The 19,759-nt window shown below is 43.2% G+C and overlaps 1 protein-coding gene across 1 annotated transcript in view; it reads right to left on the bottom strand.

The window, feature by feature from the left end:
• CROT (carnitine O-octanoyltransferase) overlaps positions 1 to 19,759 on the bottom strand; it is a 103,481-nt gene that overhangs the window by 68,197 nt on the left and 15,525 nt on the right. Inside the window, exon 4 of the mRNA XM_073629685.1 lies at positions 10,192 to 10,373. Within this exon, the coding sequence (XP_073485786.1) occupies positions 10,192 to 10,373 (182 nt within the window). The remainder of the gene's footprint in view (positions 1 to 10,191; positions 10,374 to 19,759) is intronic.

A 19,759-nucleotide genomic window follows, 5' to 3' on the forward strand; every position in this document is an offset into this window, starting at 1 on the left:
CTCTCTGCTAGGCATACATCCAGCCTCTATTCAGATGGAAAAAAAAAATTTTTTTTTTTTGTAACAAAACCTTAGGTATATACATAATGGAGCTACTGGGATGTATATCAGATATTGTCTTTGTAACATATTTTGTTGAGTGTTCTGTATTACTGCGTGATATACCCTGATAAATAAAGAATTTACAAAAAAAAAAAAAGTCATCATAGATTATACTCGCAAACATATGAATTAAAATCGCTCACCGAGCTGCTCATCTGTAGCCCTATAGTTCCAGAAACAGCAAGGCCACAGGCACTGAGGAAGAAGGCGCTTCCTTCGAAACACATTAGCCAGTGAGGTCCTCCTGTTTTCTGGAAACACATGGCTACAGACGAGTAGCTCGATGAGCGGTTATAATTCATATGTTTATGAGTATAATGTATGATGACTTTCATTATTAAAACAATGTGGGATAATGCACTGGGCTTGTGTTTGTTCTTTTTTTTTTTAGTTTGATTCAAACAAGTTTTGCATTCCCATACAAGTCTATGGGAATGCGAAACACACTTAAAGCAGGTCAAATGCAGGTCAGAAGGAGGTCGGCTGCATGTGGTCAAATAAACAAGTGAATTCTGAATCATCACAGAAGCACCTTAATTGGAATTCAAACTAACAAAATTCGATAAAAGGCCACAGTTTGTGGAAACAGGCCCTTAGGCTGATGTTAAAGCTTTGTGAATTGGATCTACAGTGCATCCGGAAAGTATTCACAGCCCCTTAGTTTACACATTTTGTAATGTTGCAGCCTTATTCCAAAATGGATTAAATTCATTATTTTACTCAAAATTCTACAAACAATACCCCATAATGACAACATGAAATAAGTTTGTTTGAAATCTTTGCAAATTTATAAAAAAAAGGAAAAAAAAAATTCCCATGTACATAAGTATTCACAGCCTTTGTCATGACACTCAAATTGAGCTCAGATGCATCCTTTTTCCACTGATCATCCTTGAGATGTTTCTACAACTTGATTGGCGTCCACTTGTGATAAATTCAGTTGATTGGACATGATTTGGAAAGGCACATACCTGTCTATATAAGGTCCCACAGTTAGTTCATGTCAGAGCACAAACCAAGCCATGAAGTCAAAGGAATTGTCTGTAGACCTCCGAGACAGGATTGTATGGAGGCACAGATCTGGGGAAGGGTACAGAAACATTTCTGCAGCATTGAAGGTCCCAATGAGCACAGTAGCCTCCATCCGTAAATGGAAGAAGTTTGGAACCACCAGGACTCTTCCTAGAATGGGCCGAGGGAGGCGACCAAGAACCCGATGATCACTCTGACAGAGCTCCAGCGTTTCTCTGTGGAGAGAGGAGAACCTTCCAGAAGAAAAACCATCTCTGCAGCACTCCACCAATCAGGCCTGTATGATAGAGTGGCCAGACGGAAGCACCTGAAGGACTCTCAGACCATGAGAAACAAAATTCTCTGGTCTGATGAAACAAAGATTGAACTCGTTGGCCCGAATGGCAAGAGTCATGTCTGGAGGAAACCAGGCACCGCTCATCACCTTGCTAATACCATCCCTACAGTGAAGCATGGTGGTGGCAGCATCATGCTGTGGGGATGTTTTTCAGGGGCAGGAACTGGGAGACTAGTCAGGATTGAGGGAAAGATGAATGCAGCAATGTACAGAGACATCCTTGATGAAAACCTGCTCGAGAGTGCTGTGGACCTCCAACTGAGGTGAAGGTTCATCTTTCAGCAGCACAACGACCCTAAGCACACAGCCAAGATAACACAGGAGTGGCTATGGGACAACTCTGTGGATGTCCTTGAGTGGCCTAGCCAGAGCCCAGACTTGAACCCGATTGAACATCTCTGGAGAGATCTAAAAACGGCTTTACACCGACGCTCCCCATCCAACTTCATGGAGCTTGAGAGGAATGGGAGAAACTGCCCACAAATAGGTGAGCCAAGCTTGTAGCATCATACTCAAAAAGACTTGAGGGTGTAATTGGTGCCAAAGGTGCTTCATCTAAGTATTGAGCAGAGACTGTGAATACTTATGTACATGGGATTTTTTTCGTTTTTAATAAATTTGCAAAGATTTCAAACAAACATCTTTCACGTTGTCATTATGCAGGGCGGTCTTTAATATTGATTGGACCCGGGGCAAAAAATTTCTTGGCCCGCCCCCCCCCTCCATGCAGTTTCGCTCTCCACCTGCTCTGAGACATACAATAAATAGCAGCTAGACTCAAAATACGTTTACTGAATCAGATCAGGCAGCAATTGCAATCGGTTGCCAGAGGTTCCAGAGTATCATTACCGCTCACTGACTGGTTGCTAGAGGTTACAGCACACATTACGGCTCACTGATAAGTTGTTAGAGGTTACAGCACATGATTTCTGCTTGTTGATTGGTTGCTAGAGATTACTGTACATCAATACTGCTCACTGATTGGTTGCTAGAGGTTACTGCACATCATCTCCTTACTGCCATGAACTGGGAGGTGAGGGGACCCATTAGTAGACAGAAAACGCCTAGGGATCCTAGGACTCCTGGGATCAGTGGCAGTGCTGGGGGGGGGTGTTCAATGGCAATGCTGATTTTTTTTTTTATTATCATATACTTTTTATTTGGAAAATATATTTATCCACAAAACAACGTTTCATAATTTATGAAAAAAGGACAAGAGGCATAAATAAATAAGACCAACCACTTTTCATTTTTTACTCCCCTCTCCCTCCCCTGCCATCCATTCTCACCTCACTTCCACCCTACATACAGCCTCCTTTCTTCCTTCATTCACTCCCTCCTGCCTTCATATCCATCATGCTTTTAATTGGGGTGTTCTGATACCTGCCATAGCTTCCATAAATTATCATATTTCTTCATATTGCCCCTTTTCCCATAGATACATTTCTCCCTCCCAATCACATCATTAACCTCTTTTGTCCATTCTACAACTGACGGGGGATCTTTTGCCTGCCACCTCCGAGCGATTAGTTTCTTTCCTTGGAACAAGCATCTAATTATTGCAGTCTGTGTATCTTTTAACATGCCCTTCTTCTCCATTAGACCCATAAGACACGTCCTGGCCTCCATGCCTAGCGATACCCCAAACACAAGGTTTATTTTATCAATGATGCCTTTCCAAAACCTATAAAGCTTGGGGCATCGCCAGAACATGTGTATTAAATCACCTCTCCTGTCCCCACACCTTTGACATTCGGCGTCAGGCCTCTTTCCAAACATATGCAATTTCAATGGCGTGTAGTATGACCTATATATCAAATACAGATGGGATACACACTGTGAGGGAGAGAGAGGCCCTGGGCCCTAATGCCAAAATGTAATTCCATTGTTCCTCCGTTATTGGACCAACATCCCTCTCCTATTTAATCCTATTTTTGGATTCTACCACTCCTTCCTGGCCCGCCATACTTATACTCCCATACATATCAGAAATCAATCCTTTAGAAGTTCTGGTATTTACCAGTTTCCTAAGCAAGGGCATTTCACACCACTCTGGCTCCTTCCCACTAAATTGTGCCTCTAGGGCATGCCTGACTTGTAGATAACTATAAAATAGTCGGTTAGGGACTGCATACTCCTCCCTTATCTCCTGAAAACAACTTCAACCTACCTGCCCTGTATAATTGTACCAAGCAATGAATGCCCCTCCTGTCCCATTCTTCTATTTTCCCCATCACATTAAGCTCTTTTAGATTTTTATTGTCCTATATCGGAGAGAACTCAGAGAATCTGGCATAACCCAACACGGTCTTGACGGTCTCCCAACTTCTAACCATTAACTGAACTGTGGGACAACTAGAACTGAAGGAATTCGCTTCAACCGCCTCTACTATCGTATCGTGGTTAATGTCGTTCATCAATATATTACTTCCTACTCCCCTTTCTTCTGGCATATTACTACCTCTCATATGCTGCATTTGTGCCGCAAGGAAATAGCTCCATGGATCTGGCAATGCTAAGCCCACCGCCTCCCTCGGCCGCCGCAGCACCTGCAAGCAAATCCTTGCCGCCCCTTTTTTCCAAATTAATTCTCTGAACACACTGTCCAATTTCTTGAACCAGTGTTTTGGAATCCATACTGGAGAGTTATGTATTACGTATAAAATTTGCGGCATCCATACCATCTTAATTAAATTGCACCTCCCGGCAACTGAGAGAGGGAGACGGCACCACACCCGACTTTTCTGTTTTAATTTTATCATAAGTGGGACTACATTTCCCGTTATATACTGCCCAGGGTCTCTTGTAGTATTAACACCTAAATATCTCATTTGACTTACTACCCTTATTGGGGTTACTTGTTGCGGTAAGGATTCTATAAGGGGGTCTATTGGCAAAAGTACAGATTTTTCCCAATTAATTCCCAGCCCAGAGAAATATCCAAACTCTTTAACTACCCCCATAACTGCTTTCACAGAGGCCTGCGTATCCCCTAAAAATAGCAAGATGTCATCTGCATACATAGGGACTTTCTCCTCCCCCCTCCTTCTTTTGAAACCCTGTATTTCTTGGGAGGCCCTTAAGGCAATAGCCAATGGTTCCATCGCGAGGGCGAAGAGCAGGGGCAACAACAGACACCCCTGTCTCGTTCCCCTCCCCAACTGGAACCACTCAGAGCACTCCCCGTTGACCCTAAACTTGGCCCTCGGGCCATCATATAATATTCCTAACCAGTGGACAAAAAGTTAGGGCCAAACTGAAATTCAGCCAATACCTTCCATATATAATGCCACTCAAGGCTATCGAAAGCCTCGGCCGCATCTAGTGAAAGGACAGCTCTATTCCCTCCGTTCTCTATTGGCAGCTGCATGTTTAAATACACTCGCCTTATGTTCACACTCACAGATCTATCCGGGATAAAACCGGTTTGGTCTGGATGTACCACTTTAGAGATTATTCTCTTCAGCCTATTTGCCAAGGCTTTTGCCAAGGTCTTTATGTCTGAGCATAGACGCGAAATAGGCCTATATGAAGCCACGTCAAGCGGATTTTTCCCCTCTTTTAGTAGTACAATTATTGTAGCTTTGGTCATGGATATGGCCAATCTCCCTTCCACTTCGGTCCCATTAAACACCTCCAATAGTTTCGGGGGCAATACGTCCCTGTATCTCTTAAATATTTCTATAGGCAAACCGTCAGGACCTTGTGCTTTCTGATTTGCCATATCTGCTATTACTCTTTGCAACTCTTCTAGGGTTAACGGGGCTTCTAATTCTTCCCCATGTTCTCTAGATAAAGAGGGCATTTTCAGTTTTTCAAAAAACTCCCACATTTCCCCCTCTACATTTATTCGTGGGGTACTGTACAGATTTTCGTAATAATCTTTAAATTCCTTTACTATTTCCAGGGTGGCTCTTATAATTTTCCCTTCCTCGTCCCCAATTGCTGATATAGTGGTTGGGGGGCCATTTGCCCTGGCTATCAACGCCAGGGTTCTCCCCACTTGCTCTCCTTCCCCAAAAAAAACTTTGTCTCTGAAACAATTTCTTTTTTTCCCCTTTCTCCAAAACTAACTTCCTATATTCTTCTTGGCTCTCCACCCACTCTCTATATTTGACTAGAGTCGGTTCTTCCAAGTACCGCACTTCAGCCCCTTGCACCCTCTCTTTTGCTTTAATTTCCTTGGCCTGTGATTGTTTCTTGACATAGGAGATTTTCTGTATCAGCACACCCCAAAGAAAAGCCTTCAGGGAGTCCCATATTATACCCCTCGGGGCAGATCCTGCGTTTAAGTTTATAAATTCCTCTAAACTAACTGCAATAGTCCCAGCATCTTCAATTATTTCGAGCCAAAAGGGATTTAAATTTCCAATCCCCCCCACTATATCTCATCCCTGTTTTTATTGAGAAAACCACTGGTGAATGGTCCAAAATCCCCCTTGGCTCATAATCTACCTCTTTCAGTAAATTTAGGGCTTCCTCATTGCACAGCACGAGGTCGATTCTGGACAAAGTGGCACGAATACTGTTCCACTCCCAGATGCCACTTCCTCAAGACATCCACCAGCCCTACCTCCTCACAATATTGGAGGAGCGGGCCTTTAGGTACCCCTCCGAGAGCAACCCTCGGTGGCAACCTATCTATACTATTATTCATAGTCATATTAAAATCGCCTGCCACTATGACTGGCACCCCAGGTTTATCAGCTATAAATCTTATTAAATCACACATAATTTCCATGTTAAATGGAGGAGGGATATATATACATTAGCTAACACACATTCTCGACATTCAATTACACAAAAAAGAAAAACATACCGTCCATTCTTTTCCACCTTACTCTCTCTGCAGGAGAAAACCAATCCAGTGTTTATCAGTGTACTCACACCCCTTGAATAGGAGGTATGGGTAGAATGATACTGCACTTGATAATTTCTGTGCCTTAAGGCACTAATTGTGCTTTTCTCAAGGTGTGTCTCCTGCGGGCAGAGTATTTTGAAGCCACCTGTCCCAGCCATAGAGAAAATTACCTGTCTTTTAGACACTTCCCTTACCCCCTGCACAATCCATGAGCATATCTTGACTTGCTTTACTGGATCTGAGAATTTCCCTCTACCATCGCTCGTGCCTATCATTCTCCTACCCTTGTTCCCTTTCTCCTCTCAGGATAATTCTTACTATATGGTATAGGGATGCACCGAATGGGTTTTTTGGTGCCGAAACCGATACCGAAAATAAATCTTCCTTGATCCCAAAAATCGAAACCGATACCGAAAGGGACTGTTTTTAAAAATATTTTTATACAGGAGATGGTCAGCGACTGGGGACATGGTACAGGAGATGGTCAGAGACTGCAGATATGGTACAGGAGATGATCAGAGACTGCAGAGATGGTACAGGAAATGATCAGAAACTGCAGAGATGGTACAGGAGATGGTCAGAGACTGCAGAGGTGGTACAGATGGTCAGAGAATGGGTTAATGCTCCAGGAGATGGTCAGAGACTGAGGACATGGTACAGGAGATGGTCAGAGACTGAGGACATGGTACAGGAGATGGTCAGAGACTGGGGACATGGTACAGGAGATGGTCAGAGACTGGGGACATGGTACAAGAGATGCTCAGAGACTGAGGACATGGTACAGGAGATGGTCAGAGATTGCAGGCATGGTACAGGAGATGGTCAAAAACTGCGGACAAGGTACAGGAGATGGTCAGAGACTGGGGACATGGTCAGAGACTGCAGACATGACATAAGAGATCAATGCAGCCTCACCAGTGCCCATCAAATGCAGCCAGCCAGTGCCCCCATTGCAGCCAGTGTCCCCAGTAGTGCAGCCAGTGTCCCCAGTAGTGCAGCCAGTGTCCCCAGTAGTGCAGCCTGTGTCCCCATTGCAGCCAGTGCAGGGAGAGGAGAGCCACCGCCGCCTGTTTGATTACTGCGCCGGGAACATCACAGCTTTAATTTCAATAGCTGTGTGTTTGCCGCTGCGTGCCGTCACATACAGCCCCTCCCCCTTGTCCAGGCACTTTGATAGACAGATCACCCGTCCCAGGATTGGATATAGGAAGCCCCCCTCATAGGCGGCACCAGGGGCGGGGGCGAAGTCCCGCCCCCAGCTAGGCCCCGCCCCATTTTCGGCGCCAGTATCGGCAAGAATTCTCTTTCGGCTTTTTGGAAAAAGGGCCATTTTCGGTCGATATGTTTCAGTGGCGGAAATTTCGGTGCATCCCTACCTAATATCCTTGTGCCTAAAAATCCTGTAATATTAGTGATACTTTCTCCTGTGCAAACTCAGAACGTTTTAAATCATACCACTCCACATTCCCTCCACCCTCATGCTCCCATGCAACCTTATGCACACCCCATAGCTTACCCCTCCCCCCCTCCCTACCAAATCCTCCCCCCTTCACCCACCCTACCCCCCCATTACCCCCTTGCCCAACTTTGGGCCCATACTAAGGGCATTTATAGTGACCGTATTAGCCCCCTGAAGTGATATAACTCTTTTATACATTGCTACCCAAACCTAATAAGAGGGGAGCTATCCCCAACATAACCAGTGTACTTATAAATATTTACTACTACCCCCCCATGCCCACACACCTATATATACGTCTAAATATAAGTCCTGAAGAGGAAAAAAAAAAAAAAAAAGAGTCCAAGGAAATATTAAATTGAACATTCACAACCAGTATCTAATCTTCTTATGTTCCTTCACCATGCAGTAACCTTCCTTCATTCTTTTTCAACCATGATGTTACTTCTACAGGTACATTAAAGAACTAAATTTCCCCAAATGCTGTTATGCTCAAGCATGCAGGATAAAGTAGTGCATAATTAATTTTAAACTGCTGCAGTCTACGTTTGCACTCTATAAACCTTGCACACCCCCTGCCTGGCCACCTTTCTTGGGTGTATATTTTGGTGTGTGAGCAAAACGCTCCAGCTTTGCAGCAGAGCCTGACTTGCCTTATCTTTGGGTCCACGCTGCATTTGAACGCCGGCTCCATCCTGCGCGGCCTCCTCCACTCCCCTTTTCCTGGTCATCTTTGAAAGAGTTTCCCCTTCGATCTCCCTGATGCACACAGGCGGCCTGCTCGATCCCGGGTATGCGCCTCCTCCCTTCTCACTGGGGAGTGCGCCGCTGGACTTATCCCAGGAGAGCCTCAGGAGAGCGTGCAGGCTGAACGCCGACCGGGCAAAGGATCCGTCACTCCAATCAGCTGTTCAGCTTTCCCGGCGTCACGGCTTCACCTTCCTCATGCTGCTAAGGATGGCTGGACATGGGAGTAGCAGCAAGGTCCGGGCTCGCAACGTCCTCTCACTCACTACGTCCTTTCACTCACCTCAGCATCCGGTCACACCCATCAGATGGAGATGCTGGAGTATAGCGCCTTCCTTTCTCTAATGCTGATTTTTTTCTACCGACTACCAATATAAAGAGGAGTTTCAACACTGGCCACCAATGTAAAAACGGGTTTACACTGATCATTAATGTAATAGGGATTTACACTGACCACCTATGCAAGGGGGACATTCACACTGGCCACTAGTGTGAATGAAAGGATTCTACACCGAGCACCAATGTAATGAGAAGATTTACACTGACCACCAATGTAACTGAGACATTTAGCCTGCGTTCACATTTGTGTGTGTTGGAAACGCATGCCAATTCGCTTTCCTGACACCACAGAAACGTGCTGCCCTTTAACAGATACACAGCAGTGCCATTAATTGTTAATGACACCCTCAGGCATCTGCTGACATGTGCCTTGGCACCATGTGATTTTGAAAAAGGGTTTGGGACTTTCTTCCACATTTGTAGCACATAGAGCAACCCATTGAAATGAATAAGCTGCCCTACATGTGACCTACATCTTTATCCACCCTGTCAGCACACCTTTGCATCCTAAAACCCATGCTAACCTCTGCACCCCAAACCTCCCCCATCCTCTCCACCCCAATCACCCTCCCCTTTAACTCTACCTACCTCTTCTGCTTATCTTTGCACCCACCTTCCTTAACTCCATACATCCCCTCCTTGCTCACCTGTGCGCCCAAACTGTAATTTCTTCTCTGCGAACCTCTGCACACCCCAGTACCCTCCCCCACTAATTTGCTTACCTTTGCAGAACAGGCTGATGGTAGGCCTAATGACCGCAGTTGTAGGTAGGACTTTCAAGCATGCTCCTCTTCCCAGTGGGCAGCATTCAGTATAGATGATGGGGGATATGACCTCAGGGAGGTATGATATACATATAAATGCCGCCTCTATTTACATATGAATGCCGCACCTATTTACATGTAAAACACAGGTTCTGCAGGTGAGTCATCAGTACACAACAATAGGGCAGAGTTGGGCAGCATTAGTAACAGAACTTCACACTGCGATATCAGGACACAGAATGGGACTAAAACTTCAAGGGACGAGGGAACTTAAACTGGGATAGTTGGCAAGTATGAGGCAGCTGCTTTGGGCCGAACAACGATGACAGGGCTCAGGGCAGCTGCCCCTTTTGCTCTGCCTTAAAGACGGCCCTGTCATTATGGGGTATTGTTTGCAGAATTTTGAAGAAAATAATGAATTTAATCAATTTTGGAATAAGGCTGTAACATAACAAAATGTGGAAAAAGTGAAGCACTGTGAATACTTTCCTGATGCACTGTATGTGCTATATAAAAAGGAAATAAATCTTGGCACGATTGGAATGCCCACCTTCTAATGAGTTCCCAGTATTTAAGCGTGTACCACGTAGCTATGCAGCCTCTCTCCAGTTGGGTGCCAGGCTTGGCAGGCCAGTAATGTTCTAGGTAAGGACCAGGACCCCCAAAGTTGACATTGAGTTGGGAAGGCATCCGAACATCAAGGTACCCAGCATTCAACCACCATTCTTCCAACTGTAAGAGAAGGCAAAGATGTCTGCTAATTGACATGTCAATTCTCATCAAAAATATAGATTAAAAAAAAAAAAAGACCACACAAAACAGTGTCACGAAAGCAATCTGATCAGGTAACATGTAAACACCGTCCTAACATAGGCAGCCTAGAGCAGGGAGACATGATTAAAGTCTGCATCTGAGGTTTGCACTATGTGGCTAAGAGTTTGTGGACGCCTGACAATCATGCCTATATGAATTTGTTTTGCAAACCATGGGCATTAATATGCATTTGTTCCACATGGTAAACATGGCCATGTCCTGACTTTGTTGGAATCGTGGTTGTGCTTTACCAGCTTTTTGTTGCCCTGTCGCAACTTTTTTGAGATGTGTTGCTGCAATCAATTAAAACAATTACTTTTTTTCTTAAAATGGTACATTTTCTCAGTTTAAACATGTGATATGGTCTCTATTTTCTTTTGTGAAAAAAATATGGGTTTATGAGATTAAAAAATCATTGCATTCTGTTTTTATGTAGATTCTACATAGCATCCCAACTTTTTTGGAATTGAGGTTGCAGGGGGAGGGGCTCCTGGCCCCTCCCTCCTGTCGAGTGCCCCCACAGCAAGCAGTTTGCTATAGGGGCACCCGAGCCGAGCTGCGTGTGTCCATTCAGACACAGAGCCGCGGTTCGGCCCTGCCCCCTCTCTCTCCTGATTGGCCAACTGACTTTGATGGACAGCAGCAGGAGCCATTGGCGCCGTTGCTGTGTCTCAGCCAATCAGGGGGGAGAGTCCAAACGGCCGAGGCACTCGTGCACATCGCTGGACAGAGATGGGGCTCAGGCAAGTATTAGGGGGGGCTGAAGGGGGCTTCTGCACACTGAAGGTTTTATCTTCATGCATAGAATGCATGGAGATAAAAAAACTTTTGCCTTTAGAACCACTTTAACTGCTTAAGGACCAGCCGCCGCAGTTCTACCGCAGCAGGTTGGCTCCTCTGTGCGAATCGTCGTCATTGTACGGTGGCTCGTGCAGGCGGCGTGCTCTTGTGCCCGCGGGTCGGGCGGACTCGAGGCCCGCAATCGCCTAATACAAAGGCAGAATGGGGGATCTGCCTTTATAAAACAAGGCGAATCCCCATTCTGACAGGAGACATGACAGAGATCTACTGTTCCCAGTGATTGGGAACAGTGATCTCTGTCATGTCCCTGGCAGCCCATCCCCCCTACAGTTAGAACACACCTAGGGAACACAGTTAACCCCTTATCACCCCCTGTTAACCTCTTCACCGCCAGTGTAATTTTTACATTGATCAGTGCATTTTTATAGCACGAATCAAATGTAATAATGTCACTGGTCCCCAAAAAGTATAATTTGGGGTCAGATTTGTCCGCCACAGTCGCAGTCCTGCTAAAAATCGCAGATCCGCCGCCATTACCAGTAAAAACAATTTAAAAAAAAAGTCCCTAAATCTATCCCATAAGTTGTACACGCGATAACTTTTGCGCAAACCAATCAATATACGCCTATTGCAATTTTTTTTTTTTTTGTACTAAAAATATGTAAAAGAATATATATCGGCCTAAACTGATGAATACATTTTTTTTATATATATTTTTTTTAGTAAATATTTTTTGAATATGTTTTATAGCAAAAAAGTAAAAAAAAAAATATTTTTTTCAAAATTGTCACTCACACTGGGCCATACTCTTTCCATTTTCAGATGATGGATTGAACAGTGCTCTGTGAGATGTTCAACACTTGAGATTTTTTTTTATAACCCAACCCTGCTTTAAACTTCTCCACAACTTTATCCCTGATCTGTTTGGTGTGCTCCTTGGCCTTCATGATGCGGTTTGTTCACTAAGGTTCTCTAACAAACCTATGAGGACTTCACAGAACAGCTGTATTTATACTGAGATTAAATTACACACAGGTGGACTCTATTTACTAATGAGGTGACTTCTGAGGGCAATTGGTTCCACTAGATTTTAGTTAGGGGTATCAGAGTAATGCTCCGTACACACGGTCGGATTTTCCGATGGAAAATGTCCGATCGGAGCGTGTTGTCGGAAATTCCGACCGTGTGTGGGCTCCATCGGACATTTTCCATCGGATTTTCCGACACACAAAGTTGGAGAGCAGGAGATAAAATTTTCCGACAACAAAATCCGTTGTCGGAATTTCCGATCGTGTGTACACAAATCCGACGGACAAAGTGCCAGGCATGCTCAGAATAAATAAAGAGATGAAAGCTATTGGCCACTGCCCCGTTTATAGTCCCGACGTACGTGTTTTACGTCACCGCGTTCAGAACGATCGGATTTTCCGACAACTTTGTGTGACCGTGTGTATGCAAGACAAGTTTGAGCCAACATCCGTCGGAAAAAATCCTAGGATTTTGTTGTCGGAATGTCCGAACAAAGTCCGACCGTGTGTACGGGGCATAAAGGGGGCTGAATACAAATGCACGCCACACTTTTCAGATATTTATTCAAAAAAAAAAAAAAGGAAACCATTTATCATTTTCCTTCCACTTCACAATTATGTGCCACTTTGTGTTGGTCTATCACATAAAATCCCAATAAAATACATTTATGTCTTTGGTTGTAACATGACAAATAGTGGAAAATTTAAAAGGGTGTGAATACTTTTTCAAGGCACTGTATGTACAGGTACCTGTCCCACTGCCCATTTCTTAGTTTCCAACTCTAGTGGTGCTAGGTCACTACTATGTTCTTAGTGATGTAGCTGCCAGTGGGTGGAACAACAGTGCATGGTAGAATTTATTACATTGTGATTCTGCAGGTGTCTTTGTTCTGCAAGAAAGGGAGAATTAGAGGACCAGATGGCAAGACAAGCAAATACTCTTCCTTTTTTCTTATAGTTTAAAAGAGAAGTGAGGTATTAAAAAAAAACAAACGCAAAATGGTTAGATTGATCCACAACAGAGATCCAAGGGGTTTGACTTTGTGAAATTGACAAGGTAGAGGAGTATTGGAGAGGATCCAATCTCAAAAAGGCAAAATTTCACAAAACGAGACCCAATGGATCCATAGGCTTGGTACTAGGAGTCCTTTTGACTTACATATAGAATTGGATCTGAATTGTTTTTGTCTAATTAGTAGAATTACTCTGTCCCACTGGTATTTTGTGTCATTTATTTTTTACTATTTTCATATTTACTTTTATTTTTAGTTTATTTTTATTTTCATTTCTTTCTTGTTTGTTTTATTTTTCATTTTTATTATTTAAATTTTATTTTTATATTTTTTATTCTTATTTCAGTAGTTCTTTGTTTATAATACATATTTTTAAGTTTATAAAATAATGTAATAAGTTTAAGTAATACAATAACATGTATTAAGTGGATATCATTTGTATTAAAGAGTCTTTTAAATCATCAATGTATGTAAACAGGAAATGATGTCATATAAAGGAAGTTGGTGTTCTACACCGAATGGAATTGGCAACTTTTTATTGGCTCATGCGAGAGGTGGCATCTGCCTCTCTTATATAAATCTGACCATTTAAAACCGGAAGTGATGTCCTTGATGACGCCCTGGATAGGGCGAAACGTGTTGAATTACTTCCGGTTTTGTAACCAGACGCTACTTCCGCCCTCCGTGGAATCCACGCCGATCAGCGGCGTATCCAGATCGCTGCACCGATGCCTGTTATATCAGCTATTTTGTAAGTGGCGCCTAGTGTGCAATTTTTATTACAAAAATGGTATTTCACTCATAGCTCCTTCTCGATTTTCCGTTTTCCGAGCATAGTCGATTTACTCTGAATGTCCTCAAGAACAACTTTTGAAGAAAATTCTGAGAATTCATTCGTCATACATCAAATCACATAGATCACAGTGTTTTTGACCCCAGACTGCAAAGCTGAGGGTCCATGATTTTTGACGAGTGGGGTCACAAGAGGGGAGTGTAGCTCACGACACCAGCAAATTTTGGAGCACATATGTACTTTATTTTGGAGCATCCAGCACTATCAATAGACTGTGTTCATCTAATATTTGTTTCATATTGATGCCAGCTACATTTTGGAGCGCATATGTAATTTTTTGAAGCACTTAGTATTTTGCAAACAGACTGTGTTTATTTATCACTTGCTTTTGATTGTGCATCACTGCTAGTGTCTATAGACATATAATAAGTTTTTGGGAACTCAATCGTTTTGCACTTCCAGCAAGGCGTGTGTTTTATTCACTGTCAGGGCTGGGCTCAGCCCTTCCTTCTCTGAGCTGGCCGCTCAACTGTCGGCTAATTGCCAGCTCCTATCTCTCTCCACAGTGACTCACCTGTTGATGATATCCTGCTTGTCAGTCCTGCCTACTTAAACCGTTCAGCCCAGATGATCTCTACCTTCGCCTTGGTCACATCTCTAGAGACTTTCTCCTGTGTTCCTGTTAATGATTTGCTTGGCTGACATTCCTTCTGGCTCTAGACCCTGCTTGCTGTTCTACTACGCTGTTCTCTGGCTCCCTGGCGTTTTGGCTTGTCTGACTATCCGTTCCGGTTCCTGAACTCTGGCTATGTTTTGACTACGTTTCCTCTGTTTACCTTTTTTATTATTATTAAACAAGTGTGATTTAACTGTACTTCTGCCTTCTGTCTGATTCATGGTTTCTGACCATCGCATTCTGCAAGCACTGTTTATACTCATCAATTCAATGATCTCTACCAGTCTCAAATGTTTCTTCAGTCTATGCACATCTTATAAAGCATTTAACCAATCTCCAAAATCTCCTACATCAGGTCTACAGTCTCTGGCAGCTTCTGCAGCATTACATTCACTGAATGTTATGTGAAGCCCTTTAGTGACATCAGTGGCCACACTTGAGGCTCCCTATATCATGAGCGGTGACCACCGCTGGTTTAAAGCCTATCTAAACCCAAAAAGGAAAATGTATAATATCGCAGCTTACCAATCCTTAGATGTGATAGCTGCATTAAAATGGAACTTCACTCTCTCAATCAACATTGACTATTTTAAAAACCCTATGCTGCTAGCATTAGTAAGTAGATGGGAAGGAAAATTATACTTGTTTTAAATTTTTTACAAATATTTTTTCAGTTACTTTCTGATTTCCAGGTCTAGGCCAAAATGTTGTCCCACATCCCTGAAGTCTTAAGGAGGGGGAGGAGGGTTTTTTTCAGCTAAGCACACCTTCCTGCATGTATGCCTGAGCTAAGGGCTGATGGATTCCAGGAAGTATATGCTACCTGAATCATCTGCCCTTACTCAAGATGGACACAGCTAAAATTGCTAAGTTGGTGTTATTCAAAGTGATTTTTTAACAAAATAAAGCATGGAGACATGGATGGATGGGCGAGTTTGCTCTTAAAAAAACCACTTGCCTACTGGGCGCTTTTACCCCATTCCTGCCCATGCCAATCTTCAGCTTTCAGTGCTGTCGCATTTTGAATGACAATTGCACGGTCATGCAACACTGCACCCACATGAAATTTAAAAAAATAATTTTTTCGCACAGATAGAGCTTTCTTTTGGTGGTATTTAATCGCCACTGGGGTTTTTATTTTTTGCTAAATGAAAAAAAGACCGAAAACTTTGAAAGAAAAAAACCCCAGTTCTTAATGGTCTGTTATAAAATTTAGCAAAAAGGTAATTTTTCTCCTTCACTGATGTGCACTGATAAGGCTGCACTGATAGGTGACACTGATGAGGAGGCACTAATCGGCAGCACTGGTGAGCACTGACTGGCAGCACTGATGGGACTGCACTGATAATCCTCTGGAACTCCCTGCCCCTGTAAATCCGATCAGCCCCTAACCTGTCCACCTTTAGGAGCTCCCTGAAAACTCACTTATTCAGGGAAGCCTATCCCATACCTACCTAACAACTGTCCCCGAGCCACCCCCATCAAATCATTCCCCGCATCTATTACCTTTTGTACCACCACCCCCTCCCTTTAGAATGTAAGCTCTACGAGCCGGGCCCTCCTGTACATTTTGTATTGAACTGTACTGCAATTGTGCTGCCCCCCCTCTCTACATTGTAAAGCGATGTGAAAACTGTTGGCGCTATATAAATTGTGAATAATTATAATAATAATAATCAGTGTCCCGATTATCAGTGTAGATGTCCCTGTCACAAAAGCCAGTTATCGGCTCTCTTCTCCCCTCCTCACGCTGTCAGCATGAGGAAAGGAATGGCAATAACTAACTTGTGTTTACATTGTGATCAGCTGTCATTGGACACAGCTGATCACGCGGTAAAGGGCCGCTGTAAATGGCCCTTTGCCCTGATCTGGATCAGCTGTGTCCTAAAGATGCAGCGATCACAGAGCGCGCCGCAGGAGGAGCGCGGGCATCGCAATCACGGGGAGGGACGTCCATGGATGCCCTCCCGGCAATGTAAGCCCAGGCTGTAGCCGTTTTTCAGCTACAGCACGGACGGGAAGGGGTTAAATAGCATTTTTTTGGTGTGTGGTGTTCAGATACAGTGTAGTTCCGCTTCAATTCTCTTTTTTCAGGGTATCTTTTCTTTATTTTCACCTGGTGATCCTGCTAGTACCATACTTTGTCCCTTCCTATCCATGCTTTTTTTTCTCTTGTATCTAGGAGGGCAGCCATGGTTGTCACACAGGCTGGACTTCACACGTCTGCCTTTGTTCATCTCCATTACATGATGGATTGATCATAGGACTAGTAGTTAACGCAATAAATGTATCTTTTTCTTTTGTTTTTTTTTGTTTGTTTTTTTTATTAGGTGATGAGGGCACTGCATTTTGGCAAGACCAACACATTTTTTCTGTACTGGCTGAGAAAATGCTCTTAGTATGAAAAGTGAAAATGAATGCAGCCGCCACATCTAGGGACTGGCAATATATTACAATTTTGTTTTGGTGTTTAGATGTTTTGTAATTCAGGGACAGAGTCTCTTTAAGAACAGGCTTACCTTGAGCAAATAAGAGCTCAGTGGTTATAAACTCTTGAACCGATGCCTAAATAAATCTGATTATAATTTATATAAATAGGCCAGTCTTATGTTTTGTACATTAGATCTCAGGTTCCTGCCTTTCCATTGTAAGTAAATCTGCCAGTAAACTGGTTTATTACTTATAACCCCGTGTAAGCTGACACTGATCCTGGGACAGGAGCTCTTATGTTACTCATCTACATGAAGTCTGCATCTACACTGTATATCTCCATTTACTAAAGCTGTGACTTACAACTAACCTGCCTATAAAACATGAGACAATTCTTAGCCCGTTTCAAATCCTAAATCTAAAACAATAATTAGCGCAACTCTGTAATCATTACTACATCATAACATGAATTTTTAAATACAAGCAAATACCTCTTGCAGTCCCTACACAGCAGGGCTGAAAGGTGAGAGAAAGAAGCAGTACAAGCAGCCAATTGATCAACACGCTGACAAAAAAGCATGCCGACAGGAGGGGAAAGAAAAGTGACATAGAAATGAGCTCATCGCCGTTCTGCTTCTCCTTTCACTGTCCATTCACAGGCTGGGGGCAGGTCAAGGACAATCTGTGCTCAGACGAAGTAGTTTCAAATCTAAAAGCTCCCTATGTGATAGAATAATAGAAAAGACTGGGTCCTTTTTAAAAAGGAGACAATGGTGATTAATTAGACCCCTCATTTCACCTATGGACCCCACTAAAGCTGATCAAGCACAGAACATGCTTGATTAGTTTATTTGCTCATCACAGCAGCCAACAAATGACAGCTCTGAACCCAGAAGTGACAATACACACTGCTTCCAGGTTCATTCACCATAAGAGAGATACGGGTGTCCACTCTACCTGCTGACCCCTGCCATACTGGTCCTGAGCCCGCAGGAGGGACACCAGAGCCCAGGATACACGGTGAGGTCAGGCGATGGAAGGCGGGTTGGGGAGGGGGGGACTGGAAGGGATTGTGTGACTTCACAGCTGTTCAAATCACTTTCACCTAAAAGCTGACATTCAGCTTGACTGTTTTAAAAACACAAATGGCTTTCAGGCCTCTCCTACCAGCCACTGTTTCTAAACGGCATTGCTAGATAAGTGCTTAATGTAAAACCCTCGCCGTACAAAACAACCCATTTAACCGCTTAAAGACCGCCTACCGAAGATATACTGCAGCAGGGCGGCTCTATCGCGCGAAACTACACATCTGTCCGATTGGACAGAGGGGGAGCCAATCAGCGGGTCGGGCGAACCCGATGTCTGCCGGCCACCCACCATCGCTCCCCAGAGAGGCAGAACAGCGAACAAGGCAGATCGTCGTTCTGACGGGGAAGAAAACAGAGATCGGTGTTCCTGCAAAGCTCTGTGTTCAGCCAGTCAGTCCATCCCCCACACAGTTAGCAAGCACCCCCTAGGGACACACTTAACCCTTTGATCACCCCTGTTAACCCCTTCCCTGCCAGTGTCATTAGTACAGCGACAGTGCATATTTTTAGCACTGATCACTGTAATAATGTCACCGATTCCCAATAAAGTGCCAAAAGTGTCAGTTAGGTGTCCGATTTGTCCGCCGCAATGTTGCAGTCCCGCTAAAAATCGCTGATCGCCAACATTACTAGTAAAAAGATAAAATAAATAAAAATGCCATAAATCTATCCCATAGTTTGTAGACGCTATAACTTTTGCTCAAACCAATCAATATACCCTTAATGGTATTTTTTTTACTATTGGCCTAAATTGATGAAGAAATTCGATTTTTTACATTTTTTTTAATGGATATGTTTTATAGCAGAAAGTAAAAAATATGTTTTTTTGTTTTTTTTTTAAATTATCGGTCTTTTTTTTTGTTTATAGCGCAATAAAAAACACAGAGGTGATCAAATACCACCAAAAGAAGGCTCTGTTTGTGGGGAAAAAGGATATCAATTTTATTTGGGTACAGCATCACGCAACCGCGCAATTGTCAGTTAAAGCAGTGCGGTATCGCAAAAACAGCCTGGTCATTAACCTCCCTGGTGGTATGATTATTTCGGATTTTAGGTGCTGAAAGCGGTACAATTATTTTGCATGGAAATTTGGCGTTTTATATTGTAGGTCTGTAATTCTTAACAATAACACACTTAGATCTGTCCAAACAAGAGTCTAGTAGATATCCCGGGTATGATAAAGTTTGAAACACAAAAACATAAATTATAATATAATAAATAAAAATAAATAATTAAAAAAAAGAAAAATAAATAGTAATAAAATAAATTCACTATCGCTCAATTCTGCAAGTGTTCTAATTTACTATTGTTGTTTTCTAGCTGGTCTAAAGCCACTTTTGACGTAAAAGGGACACTTTTTGGTTGCTATGGACAATCTCCAGTTTCCAGGCAGAAAGAACAGTATATATCACATAAAACTGCATGCAGGGCATGGGCCAAAGCACTGGGGACAAAAGGGATGTGAAACAATTTCAT

This window comes from Aquarana catesbeiana, linkage group LG05 (genome assembly GCF_042186555.1).
Source record: "Aquarana catesbeiana isolate 2022-GZ linkage group LG05, ASM4218655v1, whole genome shotgun sequence".
NCBI lineage: Eukaryota > Metazoa > Chordata > Amphibia > Anura > Ranidae > Aquarana > Aquarana catesbeiana.